Source organism: Gopherus evgoodei, chromosome 8, assembly GCF_007399415.2.
Source record: "Gopherus evgoodei ecotype Sinaloan lineage chromosome 8, rGopEvg1_v1.p, whole genome shotgun sequence".
NCBI lineage: Eukaryota > Metazoa > Chordata > Testudines > Testudinidae > Gopherus > Gopherus evgoodei.
The window spans coordinates 23871421-23886078 of record NC_044329.1 but is presented as its reverse complement, the minus strand read 5'-3'; the positions used below and the strand labels follow the sequence as shown (position 1 = coordinate 23886078).

Here is a 14658-nt window from a genome sequence, read left to right as displayed (position 1 = left end):
GAACTTTGAGTGACACCGTATGTCACACTGCCATCGTGCCCTTATGGAATCTTAAGGGAAGGAAGGCAATTTGGAACAAGTTATCCATTCTTGGATATGTTTGTATCCAGCTCCTGCTTAAGCCACTCTAGGGACTGTGTGCCTGCAAAAGAAGAATTCAGTCCAAAATGGGGAAATGCACTAATGAGGGAAGTATCATTTTGTGGCTAAAGCACAGAAGCACGTGCTGTTGGAACCTGGGTTAAGTTCCTAGCTATGCCATGCACTTGATGTGTCACAACACATTTATTTAATTTTCAAAACCAGTGGCTACTTTTAAAAATCTGGACCTTGATTTTTTGTCAGGTTCTGTGTGTGTGTGTGTGTGTGTGTGTGTGAGAGAGAGAGAGAGAGAGAGATTGAGAGAGAGAGAGATGAATCATGCATTCATCATCCCTCACATGGGAGTTGTCGGATTCCATGTGTACGTGCCTGGAAGAGAAATATGAATCATGACTTCACTGTCCCTCTCAGGGATGTTTGTTGTTATTACTAACATTATTGTTAGGAATGAATGTTAAGATCCTTGCATGGAAAAGACTACGACAATGCAATTTATTATTAAAAACAATTATTCCATGTTGCTTTCCCCGAATTCTTAACATTGCATATGCAAATATAGGCTCTCTTTGTAAAGCTAGGCTTTCTTTTAAAATGAAAGGTCATATTGGAAGCAAATAGCTGTTAAAATGGTCAGTGTTTTCAACATATTTTTTATGGGTGGAGAAGCTGAGAACATCACGGATGTCATCTCCAGTGTGGTAAACTATTGCTGTCCTTTGTTAATTGTTCCTAATGCTTCTGTGACATCCTCTAATGCACCTGGCCTGGGTAGACATACCAGTCGGGGGTGATGTAATGGAAGATACATATAAGCATTATATAATGATCTCATATCCCTCCAGGAAACTTGTGAATCCCTCTTGAATTTAACATTGGAAGAAGTAAGGAAGAATTCTAATGTTGAAAGAACAAAATGGAATTTTTTTGGCATTAGCCTGTCATCATCTTTACCAGCTTCTGTGGCCTCCAGTCCTGACATTGGGCTGGTAGTTGATGGAAAAACATTGAACGTCATTTTCCAAGGAAAGCTAGAAGAGAAATTTCTGGAGCTGACCAAGTACTGTCGCTCAGTTTTGTGCTGCCGTGCCACTCCTTTGCAGAAGAGCATGGTGGCCAAACTAGTGCGGAGACAACTAAAAGTCATGACACTGTCCATAGGTATTTAACTTTCTTAGTTTCTTGCAATTCTAGATTATTTTGGTTTTATGCTTTTTATATTCATCGTGTATTATGAGCATGTGGGGAAAAGATGGTGCTAAATATTCTCTCCTTAGCAATAGCTATATGCTTGCAGGTGAAATTTCCTTTTGAAGAGCCTGCTACCATTGAACAACCTCAGCTCCCATTAAAGTCAAAGATCAGATGAGGGCACCCAGCAACTTTGAATATCAGCAGTTCTTCCTCCCTGCCTCCCTCCAAAACTCTTCAGTTCAGGAATACTAATCATAATAATAATTACTCTGCCTGTTGTGTTAACATCTCCCTTTTACTCTTTGATTTTTCCCAATTTGTTAAAACAGGTCATATCCCCAGAGCAGCATTAGACACTGACATGCTTGCTTTTAACCTGCAAGTAAACTAGTTGATGCGAAATTGGCAAGTTTCAGTGTGTGCGATTCTACTAAAATCCTTGCTGAACTGACTTAAAAACTTACAACATAACCAAAGCCTGCAGGGACCAAACAAAATATTAACAGGAAGGGAAGAGTCTGATAATTTTTGACATTTCTAGATTTGAATCATTTTAAAAGGAAATGTAAAAGCAAGATATATATTGCCACACTTCCATTTTGTTTATGCCACTTCACTAGTTTACCTTGCTCACAGACTACATGTTTACATACAAACTTGAATATTCTTGCCACAGGGATATTCTTTGTAGTCAAAGATCTTGAAAATGCCCCCAAAATTATGATGGGTAGAATTTGATTTTAAAGTGGCTTGTTGTACTGTATAGTTTGCATTATCTTTTGTGATTTAAGTCAAAGAAACCTACAAAATTAATTACTACAAAAGCATGCTTTTGATCATTTGGGTTCCACCAAGAAAAAACATAACAGTGATTGTTAATATGCTTTATATTTGGTATCAGGTGATACAGAGAGTATGTGAGAAGGAAGTCATTGTAAAACTACTATAACTCCTGTTTCTTTCACTCAGAACTTTTGAAAATGTACACCTTTGGGCTGAATTTTTCCATGCATGATACCTGCCTGAATCTGAATGTTTTAGGTCATTTTTGAGTTACGATAAGATGGGGAAAAATTGCTTTTTTGCCGTAGGAGGAAGAGGGGAACAACTTGTTCTCGAAGGCTTTTTTTGTTTGGCTTATTGGTTTTGGTGATGGATGGAGTAAATAAGCTGAACCTCATGAAGTAAATTTATTTTTGTAGAAAGTCCACAAACAATAGCGTGTGCTTTGGGAAATTTGAACAAATGTGATCGTTAAAACGCATGAGTTCATGTATTACCACCTTGGTCACTGACTCTGCTTCATACTTTAGGCTTGCAAGTATTATAGAGGAAGTTTTGCCATTGATTTCAGTGGGACCAGAATTTCATCCCAAGAGTTTGTGACTCAAAGGCCCACAGCAAGGAGGTATCAGACCCAAATTTCTTGGCTGCTTGACCTAATCCTAATCCACCTGACCACTAGGCTAGGCACCAGCAACCCTAAATGTGTTATTGTAAAGATACTTGTCTATCAGCAATACTTTGAGATGTTGCTCTCAGATACAGGCATATAACACTAACAAACCAAACCTTGGCATTATTTTATCCTGTATTCTCATATTTCTGGAAATCGGTTCTTTTTTCTCTTCAAGGTGATGGTGCAAATGATGTCAGTATGATTCAAGCAGCTGATGTTGGGATTGGAATTTCTGGCCAAGAAGGCATGCAGGTATCCCTTCAATTTATTCCTCTTTCTATTTTTGTGAAGTAGATTTGAGTATCTTCAAGGACTTATAGAAGGACCTTTATTCTGAAATTAAGATACAAGTTGGCATTATTGCTATCCTGACATTACCCTTTCCATCATTGTGAGGCTAACTGTCTATCCTAAGCTTGAAAAATCAGCAGATGAATATCCATCGGTGGAATAACGCCTACTTTCTTGATCACCTCTTCTTAGAATTTCTCTAAGATTCTGGTACAGGGCTGCTTTTCGCCCTAATTTCTTGCCAGATGTTCTCCCTCCTCATCATTCTGGGCTCATTAATACATTTTTATGGTGCATCCTGGGAAAGCAGAAGGGTGCAGGTTCATATTGGGAAGATTGAGAGAAGGTTTTTTTAGTTAGTTAACCAGCCTCAAAATGTCATCACAATAGTGAGTGGTTGCCTCATTGTTCATTCTTGAATCAGATCATGTTGGATAGAGAAATAAAATTTTTAATAAATAATCTCAATACTTTTTTATTTAAGGCTGTGATGGCCAGTGACTTTGCAATATCTCGATTTAAACATCTCAAGAAACTGCTTCTGGTCCATGGACATTGGTGCTACTCTCGTTTGGCAAAGATGGTGATTTACTTCTTCTACAAAAATGTGGTAAGATGCAAAGGATCCTGGATGCCTTGGTGTACTTTATTCAAACTGGCTTAAAGTACCAGTTCTTGTAGGCCATATTTCTTTAATGTTCATTGAATTGAAATTCCTTTTTCTTCACTTGGACAGTTCATGGTTACTCACAAGTTCACTCTTACTACTCTACTAACCTAAAGCCTTCAGAAACAGTAACATCTAGATATTTCACTGTACAAGCTGAAAATAGTACTGTCCCAGAAGAGGAAATACCTCAGTTTAGTGACTTTTATTAGTTCAGAAACTTTTCCAGTAACACTCATGAGCCTCAAAATAAAATTTGCTGCCTATTTGCATAAGGAATGGTAGATCAGTGCTAGAAGATAACTTTACATTAGGCAAGAATTGCCTGTGAAACTTGTGAATTTTTGTTATTAATTTTATAGGAAGTGCCTGCAAGCACTGGTGCGGTTATATCTAGCATTTTTATTAAAAGTTTAATGTATATGCAAATAAGCTGTGCGTTGAAGAATAATGTAAAGTGGATAAACTTGAGAGTAATACACTTTCAGCAAGCCTGTGCAAACAAGTCTATTTGACTTGAAATACATTCTGGGCATGAAAGACTATTTACTTAGAATTCAAAGTGTTCACATTTTAAATTTTTTTAAAGTCATCATTTTAAATAAGGATCATGTCTTATCAATATTAAATTTGTAATGGAAAACTTTTTTGGTCTGGCATGCTTTCAAAGCTTAAGTGATATTTATTTGCGACATGGAATAGTTTCTCACTGGAATGCTGTTGTTCATTATCTCCCCGCTAGCATTTGGGAGTGGGGAGAGACCTTTTGATTCCTCAGTCAGAACCAATTTTATAAAAAGATTTAAAACTTGGTGTTCAGAACTGAATAATTGAATTGGTCTGCTATGTTTTCTTAAAGGAAATCCACTGTGATGCATTGATTTAAAACCAAAATATTCCTTAAAGGTACACTGCATTGATTAAGTGTAGGAATGCAAAGCTATCAGTTTTTAAGATCTCAGTAAAATGGATGTGTGGTGTGGAATATCAAGTAGCTAAAAGTGGAATGGATATGTGGTGTGGAAGGATATTTCAGAGCTCTACATACTATTTAAAGCTCATTGGTGGACCCGTTGGCTGGAATTAACTATGCACTGCAAAATGAGGAACTCACACCAGCCCCAAATAGACCATCACAATTGATGAAGGCCCAAAGAAGAGGCCACAGGAGAACTGTGACTTTGTGGCTTCAGGAGCCCAAAGTAAAATGAAATTTATACTTACCAAAAGCAATTTTTCTTGCAAGTTTGAAATGTTGGGACTGTGTCTACTCATAATGCATCCTTTGGTGGTTTTTGTTCACTTCTCTCACAGAGCTACGTCAGCCTGCTCTTCTGGTACCAGTTCTTCTGTGGCTTCTCAGGGACCACTATGATAGATTACTGGCAGATGATCTTCTTCAATCTCTTTTTCACCTCAATGCCGCCCATCCTTTTTGGAATCCTGGATAAAGATGTATCTGCAGAAACACTCCTAAGTTTGCCTGAACTATACAAGAGCGGGCAAAATTCAGAGGTGGGTCTTGGCTGCTGGCGTAACTGTATGAGATCTGCTGTTTTGTTTGATAAGACAGTGGTTCTCAACTCTTTTTGTGCTTCCCCCTTCCTGGTATCCACTATCCACCTATTCTTTCTCTTCTACTGACAGCCACCCAAAGGATTGTGTAACTAGGGTCATGACAAGTACCTGTGAGACTTAGAGTGGAGGTGGTTGTGGAAGCTGGGCTGAGTGCTGGTGCTAATGATGGGGCTGGGCTGGAACGTGTAAACTGGAGGATTCATGCGGTCACAAATCTCCTGGGCCTGACTGGCCACTGAGTCACTCCAGTTTCACTCTTGTGTAAGTCCACTGAAGACATAAAGTGGGCGAGGTAATACCTTTTATTGGATCAATGTCTGCTGATGAAAGAGACAAGCTCTGGAGCTTCCATAAAACTCTTCTTCAAAGAAGCTGGTCCAATAAAAGATATTACTTCACCTACCCCATGTCTCCGACATCCTGGGGCCAACACATCTACAACAACACTGCAAACAACGTAAGTCCATTGAAGTTAGTGGAGAGCAGCTTTGGAGAATCAAGCCCTATACATTGAAACCCTGAAGACTCTCTTAACATCAGAAAGGTGTAATATCTCTGACCTGAAGAAAGATGAAGTGGAAGAATTTGTAAAGACTTTTGTTTTTCATTATTGGGGGATATAGGAAGAAATAAATGAGTGGAGTTGAAAGGTAACAGCTGAGTGTAAAAACAGCATGGCTCCTGATTTAAATTCTGATGGGGTCTGAGTGTTTGTAACCTAAGCAGGAGTTCTAAAGGAAATGCTTTTAAAGTGAAGATGGCAGTAGAAAGTGACACGTAAACTTAAGACTTTAGATCAACAAAAGGCTGGCAGAATGCGTGTATGCGCTCCTGCTGTTATGTTTAGAGATAGTCCTTTTAAAATACAAAGTACTTCTTTTGTCACCATAAGAATTTGATGTCCCTGCTTCTCCAGGCCTGGATGCTTTCATTTTTCCTTTGAATACTCAGAAGTTGATAAAAATCAGGGAATATGTATAAGGGATTATATTAAGCTTTTTCTCAAAACTCCCTGTCAAGTTCAGAAAACCAGGCTGATCTTTTATTTATTTATTACAAATGCACACGTTTTTTTTCCTCTGTCATTTTAAAATCCTTAGCCTAGCTTGGGCTCAACTGTTCTTTTCTAATCTGTTTTGAGGGCAGATTTTGACCTGCCCTTTTCAGGTCTCAGAACAGTGGAATACACAAAGAGCCAGGGCTCCTACATTTTATGCAACGGCAACATTTTTAGTTTGGGGTATGATTTTCAGTGACCTGAGCACCCATGACTCAGGCTAGTTTCCCTTTGATGTTCTGACAGTCCAGCTCTTAGAATACAAAGTGTGGAAGATAGTCCTGCTACCAACAGACTCTCTGAGGAGGTCCTACCCTCTTCCAACAACATCAACATGCCACTTCCAAGTGACCGTATCTGTTACTGCAGCTCTTGCATTAAAAGTCATGATAAAGGCGTAAATGTCAACATGCGCAATCACATTACATTTCCCTAAACTTACTGTTCCACGGAAAGGAGTTTTAAAGAACAACATTTGGTCCGATCATACAGCCCTTATGAGATTTTTGCCTGAATAAGAACTGCAGGATCATGCTCTTAAAGATGAGTTAATGGATGCAGTACAAACTAGCAGAAACAGTGTGATAATGGTTATCCCTCACTTCCTACAGACTTACAAGCTGTCAACTTTTAGTATTGCTGTAATGGATGCCTTCTACCAGAGTCTCATCTGCTTCTTTGTCCCTTATTTGGTAAGTACGTAAAGGATTTAAACACTACACCTCTACCCCGATATAACACGACCTGACATAACACAAATTTGGATATAACATGGTAAAGCAGTGCTTGGGGCGGGGGGAGAGGGCAGCCTGCGCACTCTGGTGTATCAAAGCAAGTTCAATATAATGCAGTTTCATCTATAACGCGGTAAGATTTTTTGGCTCCCAAGGACAGCGTTATATCGATGTAGCGGTGTACTTCTTTAAAGAAGTGAAAAAAAACAAACCCAAAACACCAGTGTTTTCTTAAACCTTGACTAGTTAGAATGCATATCTGATTTTTGTCTATTTTCTAGACGTATAAGGACTCTGACATTGATGTCTTCACATTTGGAACCCCCATCAATACCATCTCTCTCTTCACAATTCTCTTGCACCAAGCTCTAGAAATGAAAACTTGGGTATGTCTGTAAATGTGATGTGTACAGATGACAATTTTAGTTTTTGTGTGTTTAAATATGATTATATGATAGTGTAGATAGGGCCTATAGAAAGCCATGCAATTGTCTTTGAGTCATTTTTTAACTCTGGATCACACAAAGGAAATAAATTTCTTTATATGCAGCGAGGTATCATCAGTGAGCCAACAAAAATGGATGATTTGCCTAGATTAATTGCCTCCCTGGAATATCTTTGATTATTCATACAAGATCTTTGGGACAGAACAACACAGAATTCTTGCAGTTAGGCATAAGAATAGGAGACTTTATGCCATGCTCTTAGAGATAGTCTTTGTTACTTGCAGGTTATTGTATTTTGAATGAGTTATGTGGAGAAGGGCATGTTTTATTCTGTAATATATATGTATTGCATTACGTAATAGTTCACAATAACATGATCTGTACAGGTATGTTCCTTTTAATATCCTTATATGTTCCCCTGTACTAAAACTAAAGTCATGGGATCTAACATCAGTGTTTGGTGCCATTAATGTGTTCTCTGCTTCTGTTCATAGACATGCTTCCATTGGATCACAATGATTGGAAGTGTTCTTCTTTACTTCACCTTCTCAACTATCTACAATGCTGTCTGCGTTGTTTGTAATGAACCCACAAGTCCCTTCTGGCTTATGGAGGATCAGCTGTCAGATCCTAGCTTTTATTTAGTGTGCTTCATTACACCAGTCATAGCACTTTTACCAAGGTTTGAACATTTGTTTTTTTTTTTCTTCCCAATGTTGGGATTTGAGGGCATTAGGGTAAAATAATGATGATGATGATGATGATGATGATGATGATGATGAAAATGATGCCTTGTGTAGATAAAAACAATATTATCCTTAGATGTCTCAGAGTCACGTTTGGTCCAATGTGGAGCCCTGGCTTCTATTCTCAGTTCAGCCGTTGGCTCATACAATGATCTAATCTTTGACAAGTCACTTGTGCCTCCTGTTGCTCCTCTATAAAATGGACATGGTCATGCTTCTGTGAAGTGCTTTGCGATTTTACAAGTGAAAAGCTGCTATAAAAGTGTTCAGTATTATGGGTACAGCAATATTCATTGTACCACTGTTCAGTAGAGGGTAGGTATAAGTTTTGAATTGTCCTCAAATGCAGTAAAATCTTAAAAAATATCTACTTCTATCATGTCAGTATATTATACTACATCTTTAAATAATTAACATCTTAAAATTTGGCAATGCGTTACTGCGGATCATTAATAATATGTTCTTTATATACATACATATCCATACAGCCAAAATCTTAGTTTACTATTGTAATGCTTTAGGGGGTTCACTCAGACCTAAAAGGACTTCTCTCACCACCTACCTTGGAACCCTGATTGCCTCTGTGTTGTGCAACTTTGACTCAGAGCCCTGACACCAGCAGCATGCTCACAGCACAATGGTCTCACCCTGGTTTCTTACTCACACTAAGTTATCAGCCTTCTCCAACTAGTTTAGTAGGAGGACCCATCTTTTGTAGATAAAGTGAATTGGCTTCTTTGTTCTCCCAGGAGATGGATGACTCAAATATCTCTTTGCTCCCACATGTATTACCCCAAAGTCCATTGTGTCTGTTTCAAGAGCCAAGAAGGCTTCCTGAGGGGTACAGACTTCATCTGTGGTTGTGATCATTAAGTGGTCTTTTCCCTTGCTTGATGGCTTTGTTTACCTTATAAGTAAATGTACCTGCATTGTCCTCTGCCTGTGATCAAACTGGTCAGACAAGTTAAAAAAGGGGGGAAACGGTTTTGCCTCCTATGTCTGTTTACAGATTACAAAACAATATGAGAGGGCATGCGTAATTTCACATACAACTCTGTTACATACATTTCATAGTGATATTAATGACCACATGGTGGTTGTTTTCTTATTATATGACACTTGTTAAATGAATATCACGTCAATGATGTGTTGAGGGCACTGAGTGTGTCAGACCTATTGTGAGTTACATTATAGTGTGCCCTCTGCCAGCAGGTATGGAGAGGCTCGCAAGGTCACAACTATATGCCAAATAATGGATGTATTGGAAAATATTCAGTGATAATGCAATTGTTTTAATAGGTGACAGGCTAAAAATATGTACTTTCATTTCCTTATGTGTGTTGTTGTTAACACCTTAGGTTATTAGAACTGAAATAGTTTATAAAAACAAATCTCCTATTCCCAAATTATGCTGCTAATTTATTTTTTGCGCTACGTTCAATTTGGACAATGAAATAAGACTAGTTTGTTTCACTTTTTGTTTCTAGTCAGTTTCACGTTTATGGTTGTCATGAACTGTAAATACTAGTTATGAAAACAGTTCCTTTAATGTTGCATTCTGTAAGACTGCTTTTAAAGCACATTATAAAATATGGGCCTAAATGATCAGAAAGGTGACCATTTAAGACTAGATAACTTTTTTTCCTCAATTAATACCTGTCCAATGAGTACTATTTTTCCATGTGTTTTTAGATTTACTTCTGTTTATGTGCTGTGCTACATAAGGTAAAGATGAAGTGCCTCATATTTCAATGCAGGCCACATCTTTGGGGTACAGCATCTTTTACTGTCTGTTTTGTTCCTATATGATGGTTGGGGTCCTATAAGCCCATATTCCTGTTGTCATTTTTGACCCTGAGCTTTCTACAAAGAGCTAGATCAAACACATAGTTAAGAATTCATGTCTCTATCTTGGGGATTCAGCAAGGTTGAGATCATTGCTGCCTCAGCAAGATACTGAGCTTAAGGATTTGTGTTCTTGTGTCATGGCTGTTCCCTCTTGCAGGCACCCCAGAATATTGTCTTTAGGAGTCTCTGCTCACACAAAATTCAGCTTGAAGTCCCCCCTCCACCCCCCAGAACTCCGTTATATCGAAAACACTGCTTCCTATTATGTACAGCCTTACACTCAAATTAAGTTTTCTGTGACTTTCTTCCTCTTGGCATGCTGATTGATCCTTATCTCCCCTGTTTCCCACCTGGAGTTTACTACTTTGAGACTCCTGACTATCTCTAGGAGGTAGGATTAAAATCCTAGAGCCTCAATTCCTCCTCGTGGCCACAACTTCTTGTATTTATTGATTCTATAGGTTGGAGTTGCTAAGTCATTTAGTGTTCGGTGAAGGACGTGCCCATTTGCCCTTGCTTGTGTGCAGGGTTTTTGTAGTAGCTCTGCATGGTAGTTCTACCCATGCACACGACCAAAAAACTGACTATGCTTTCCTGTTATGTATAGAATACGAATGTCGCTGCTTGTGAGCTCCCAGTTTCATGCAACTTTACTCAACTTTTCAGGCACTGCTAGGGAGCTGGAAGAAGAGTGGGTGCAGTGGAGGCAGTATAAAAGCAAGGAGTCTCTACCTGACTGGCCCTAGCCTCTGCAATTTTCCAACAGTCCACAAATTCTTGGGACAGAATCCCCTGTTCATTGTACTGGGAGGGTGAAAATCCCTATGCCCTTCACCTTTCCCTATCTCCCTGTCCCACTTCTGCCTCCACACACCACCTGATCGGAGTGTGAGGGGAACTTGAGAGATAAGATCCCTTCCTGCATGGGAGAGAGGGGAACTGGGTCCTTTCTTAACACAGTTTCAAACAGCACTTCCTCTTAATTGGTTTAGGATATATATTGGCCAGCCATGTGGATAAAGGCCAAATCGTGCTCCAAACCCTTCTCGGAAACTGTCCTTACGGTGAGGCTTTGGTTTTCAGATATGTCCTGGTAGTGTAGAGACAGGCACCATCTCTCTAGGGATGCCAACTGTTTTGCTGGTTCCCGAGCCACCCACAAGCTGGGATTGTTTTTACTTCCAAGACTCTCATGAGTTGTTAAACTAAGATCCTTTCTGCCCACCCCCTTTCTGAATATGGGAGAATATAACCCAAGTGTCCTGACTAATAGTGCTTCTCTCAGTGAAACCAGATCTGTGTCTGACTTTCCTTGCCCTATGCAGTGACTGCACAACCTGTAATATCGTAATTTATATAGCATCATAAGTGTAAATGACTCTGTACAATAAGAGGACTGTGTGTATTCAAGTGCCTCCATTAGAAACATTACACCTCTCTGCCAGAAACCTGCAGAACAGTGGAAGCTGAAAGAGCAGAGTTAGATTTTTGTCATGTTGTGGTAAATTACTGGTGAAGCAGTAAGTAATTAATGCAGTACTCTTCTATACCTTTCACCAGGTATCTTGTGTTGGCTGTGCGAGGAACCTTCAGAGCATCTCCGATTCTGAAAGCTCAGCAGCTGGATAAGCTTCCTAAAGAGCAACGAGACCTGGAAATCCAGAGGTGGAGGTCAGGAAAACAAGACACCCCAAGCATACCTATGGCATCACCTAGCGATGAGGTTGACCGAACCAACAGCAATTTACGTGTGTCACAGTTTCTGGGCCAAGCAGCATTTACACCTCATGGGAATAACGATACCCAGGGACTCTCCACTCCTGAAATGAATCACCTAAGGGACTGGATACTAAATGGAGAAGGTAATTCTTCCACCAGGAGGTGGGCAAGGGAAGAAGCTACTGCTGCTAACTCCTTAGGAAGACCCTGCCCTGGGCGAGATCTACTTGAGCCCACTAGGATAGCATCTCCTGGGCCGTTCACTAGCCATCTGACAAGTGATAATGCTGAAGAACTTACCCCTGGAAGCCATCGGAGGTCTGTGAGCGCAGTGACACTGTAAAAGATTGGGGGGAGGGGGGAGTGTTTGAACTTGTCATGTGACTACTTTTCTGGACATATTGTGCTGCTGCTGTGCGGCCCACATGGAGAGGGAATACAGAACGGGGAAATAATGTTTCTATTTATATTCAACTGTGAAGCTTTGTAGACAGACAGAGACACGAATTTACAAACCTGCTGGAACAGTGCAATATAATCACTAATACTTACACAGCCCATGTTCATGTTTCTTTTTGGGGAGGTGGGAGTCACTAGCTGGTTGGTTTGGATTAACTAGGGCAATATGACATGAACATCAGTTAGTCACTGTGAAATGCACAATATGGTTGAAAACCAAAGATGTTGCTCACCAAGGAACATTTTCCCTTCACAATAATGATGGTTGAATCCTTGTGTGTTGATTAAATGGTAACTACAGTAAGAGGGAACTGTCTCTAGGCCTTGCCTTAAAGCGGAAAATCCCATTCCAGCTCCTTTGAAGTTTTGTTGCTTTTTCAAGGGACACCAGCAAATTAAAAATCACACAATGTATAATCTCCTACTGTTACAAGTGATACCTAAGGTGACTGTAACAGAAAGAAATTAGAAAAATGGTATTTTTTCAGTTTGTATGCTTTATGCATGTAACAATACTATGTGTATAGTCAGTTTCACTGTTTCTCTTCGATAGTCAGTTTCACCCTTTTTGTCTGGGATTGATCTTCTACACAGCAGTAGAGGGCAGTGAAGAAAAGATTTTAATAAACAGCAAAATGTGCATATAAAATCACAAAAAAAACAAACAAAAACACCTTGCTGGAGAATTTCATGGAAGGTATAGGACTTGTACTTTTGAAAACTACCTAATTTAAACCAAAAAGTGAAATAGAAATATATTAACCCTGGCCAAATTTCAATTCATCCCAACTAGAATTCTCCTAGCTTTTATAAAGTGTTGCTGTGTTCTGTCAGACACACATCATGTTCTACCCCAGAGCTGGATGCATTCAATAATAGATGTGGACATCGCTACATGTTTATCAATATTCTTGGGATTGTTTTGTGATGAAAGTTGCTGAAGAGATGGAAAATATTTTAATAGTGAACTGCAAATCTATACCAGATCTGAGAGTCAGGCAAGTAAATTACTTTGGAATGTCAGATATACAACATATAAAGGCTGCTCATCACATTATAGTTGCAGTAACAAATGGTGACTAAAATGAAGTGTGTGTCTTCACGACTTTTAAAAAATACATCTCTAGATCTTTTTCAATACCTCAAAGTAATAACAAATAAGAATAAGCATAAATGACTTCAACATTACTAGCTGTTGCAATGCAGTGAATGATGTCTCTATTGTTTCTCATAGAAATACTGACTTATTAGCGCTATGTCAAGTTGCAAGATGTCACAGGAAAATCTTCACAACGTGAGGCTTTAACTGAACCCAATCATGCACTAAACGTATCGTGCCTGGCACTTGTGACTCAACCACTGACTCTCTATTTTAGAAATATATTTAGCCTTTATATATATATATATATATATATATATATTAAAAAGGGGTCACATGTGATGTCATAATAAATTAGCTAAATATATATATATATATATATATATATATATATATATATATATATATATATATATATATATTTTTGGCTAATTATTATAGCACATCACAATGTGTGACCCCTTTTTAATAAGCCATTTAGCAAACACTCATTTGGCTTTCAGTGTATTCTGAGGACTACTGTAATTAATATCTTCAAGTTGTGGTTACTTTAAAACAAGTCAGGCAGGACTGAATATCATACCTAGCACTTAGATTTGTACTAAAACTGTAGTTCATTTATAACTGTAACCAATACAGTATTGTCTGCTCTGATGGAAGTAGAAGGCCATTTAGAAATAGATTTTTTGTATGTGATGTATGAATGGAGGGAATTAGGAATAGCTGAGGTTATTGTTAATGGGATGTGAAATTGCTCAGTGACCTGCTCACTGGATAAGAATGAATCCTTCGGTAACTATATTTGATATCAAGACTTTTCCACTCCCAGCAGTGGTTTCATGTGATCTAGACCATTTTCTCTGAACTTGGGGAAATGAGGTGCCATTCACCAGTTTTTTTTCTCATGTATTTTATGATGACAAAATGTGGAATATTTCCACTGTAATAAAATTAATACATTTATGACTCAGAGTGTTATTCATGATGAGCCTTACCTGACAGCCGGAAAAAGGTAATAATATCAAGCTCTTTTATATAGCACTTTTAATCAGCAGATTTTAAAGTGCTTTAGAAAGGAGGTTGGCATCATTATCCCCATTTTATAGATGGGGAAACTGAGGAATGGAGAGGCAATGACTTGCCCAAGGTCACCCAGAAGCCGGTGGCCAAGACGATGTCTCCTGAGTCCTAGTCTAGTGCTTTATCCACCAGGTCACACTGGCAACTTGTTAAGGGCAAAATAATGAATACCTTGTAGGTCT

The 14658-nt window shown here is 38.8% G+C and overlaps 1 protein-coding gene across 2 annotated transcripts in view; it reads left to right on the top strand.

The window, feature by feature from the left end:
• The window catches only part of ATP10B (ATPase phospholipid transporting 10B (putative)), a 71659-nt gene extending 57955 nt beyond the window's left edge, over nucleotides 1-13704 (top strand). For both annotated transcript variants that reach the window (XM_030573047.1, XM_030573046.1), the window contains 8 exons: nucleotides 945-1260; nucleotides 2928-3004; nucleotides 3528-3653; nucleotides 5025-5225; nucleotides 6957-7037; nucleotides 7361-7465; nucleotides 8020-8207; nucleotides 11680-13704. In XM_030573047.1, the coding sequence (XP_030428907.1) occupies nucleotides 945-1260; nucleotides 2928-3004; nucleotides 3528-3653; nucleotides 5025-5225; nucleotides 6957-7037; nucleotides 7361-7465; nucleotides 8020-8207; nucleotides 11680-12181 (1596 nt within the window). In that variant the 3' untranslated portion in view covers nucleotides 12182-13704. The remainder of the gene's footprint in view (nucleotides 1-944; nucleotides 1261-2927; nucleotides 3005-3527; nucleotides 3654-5024; nucleotides 5226-6956; nucleotides 7038-7360; nucleotides 7466-8019; nucleotides 8208-11679) is intronic.
• The last annotated feature ends 954 nt before the right edge of the window (nucleotides 13705-14658 follow it).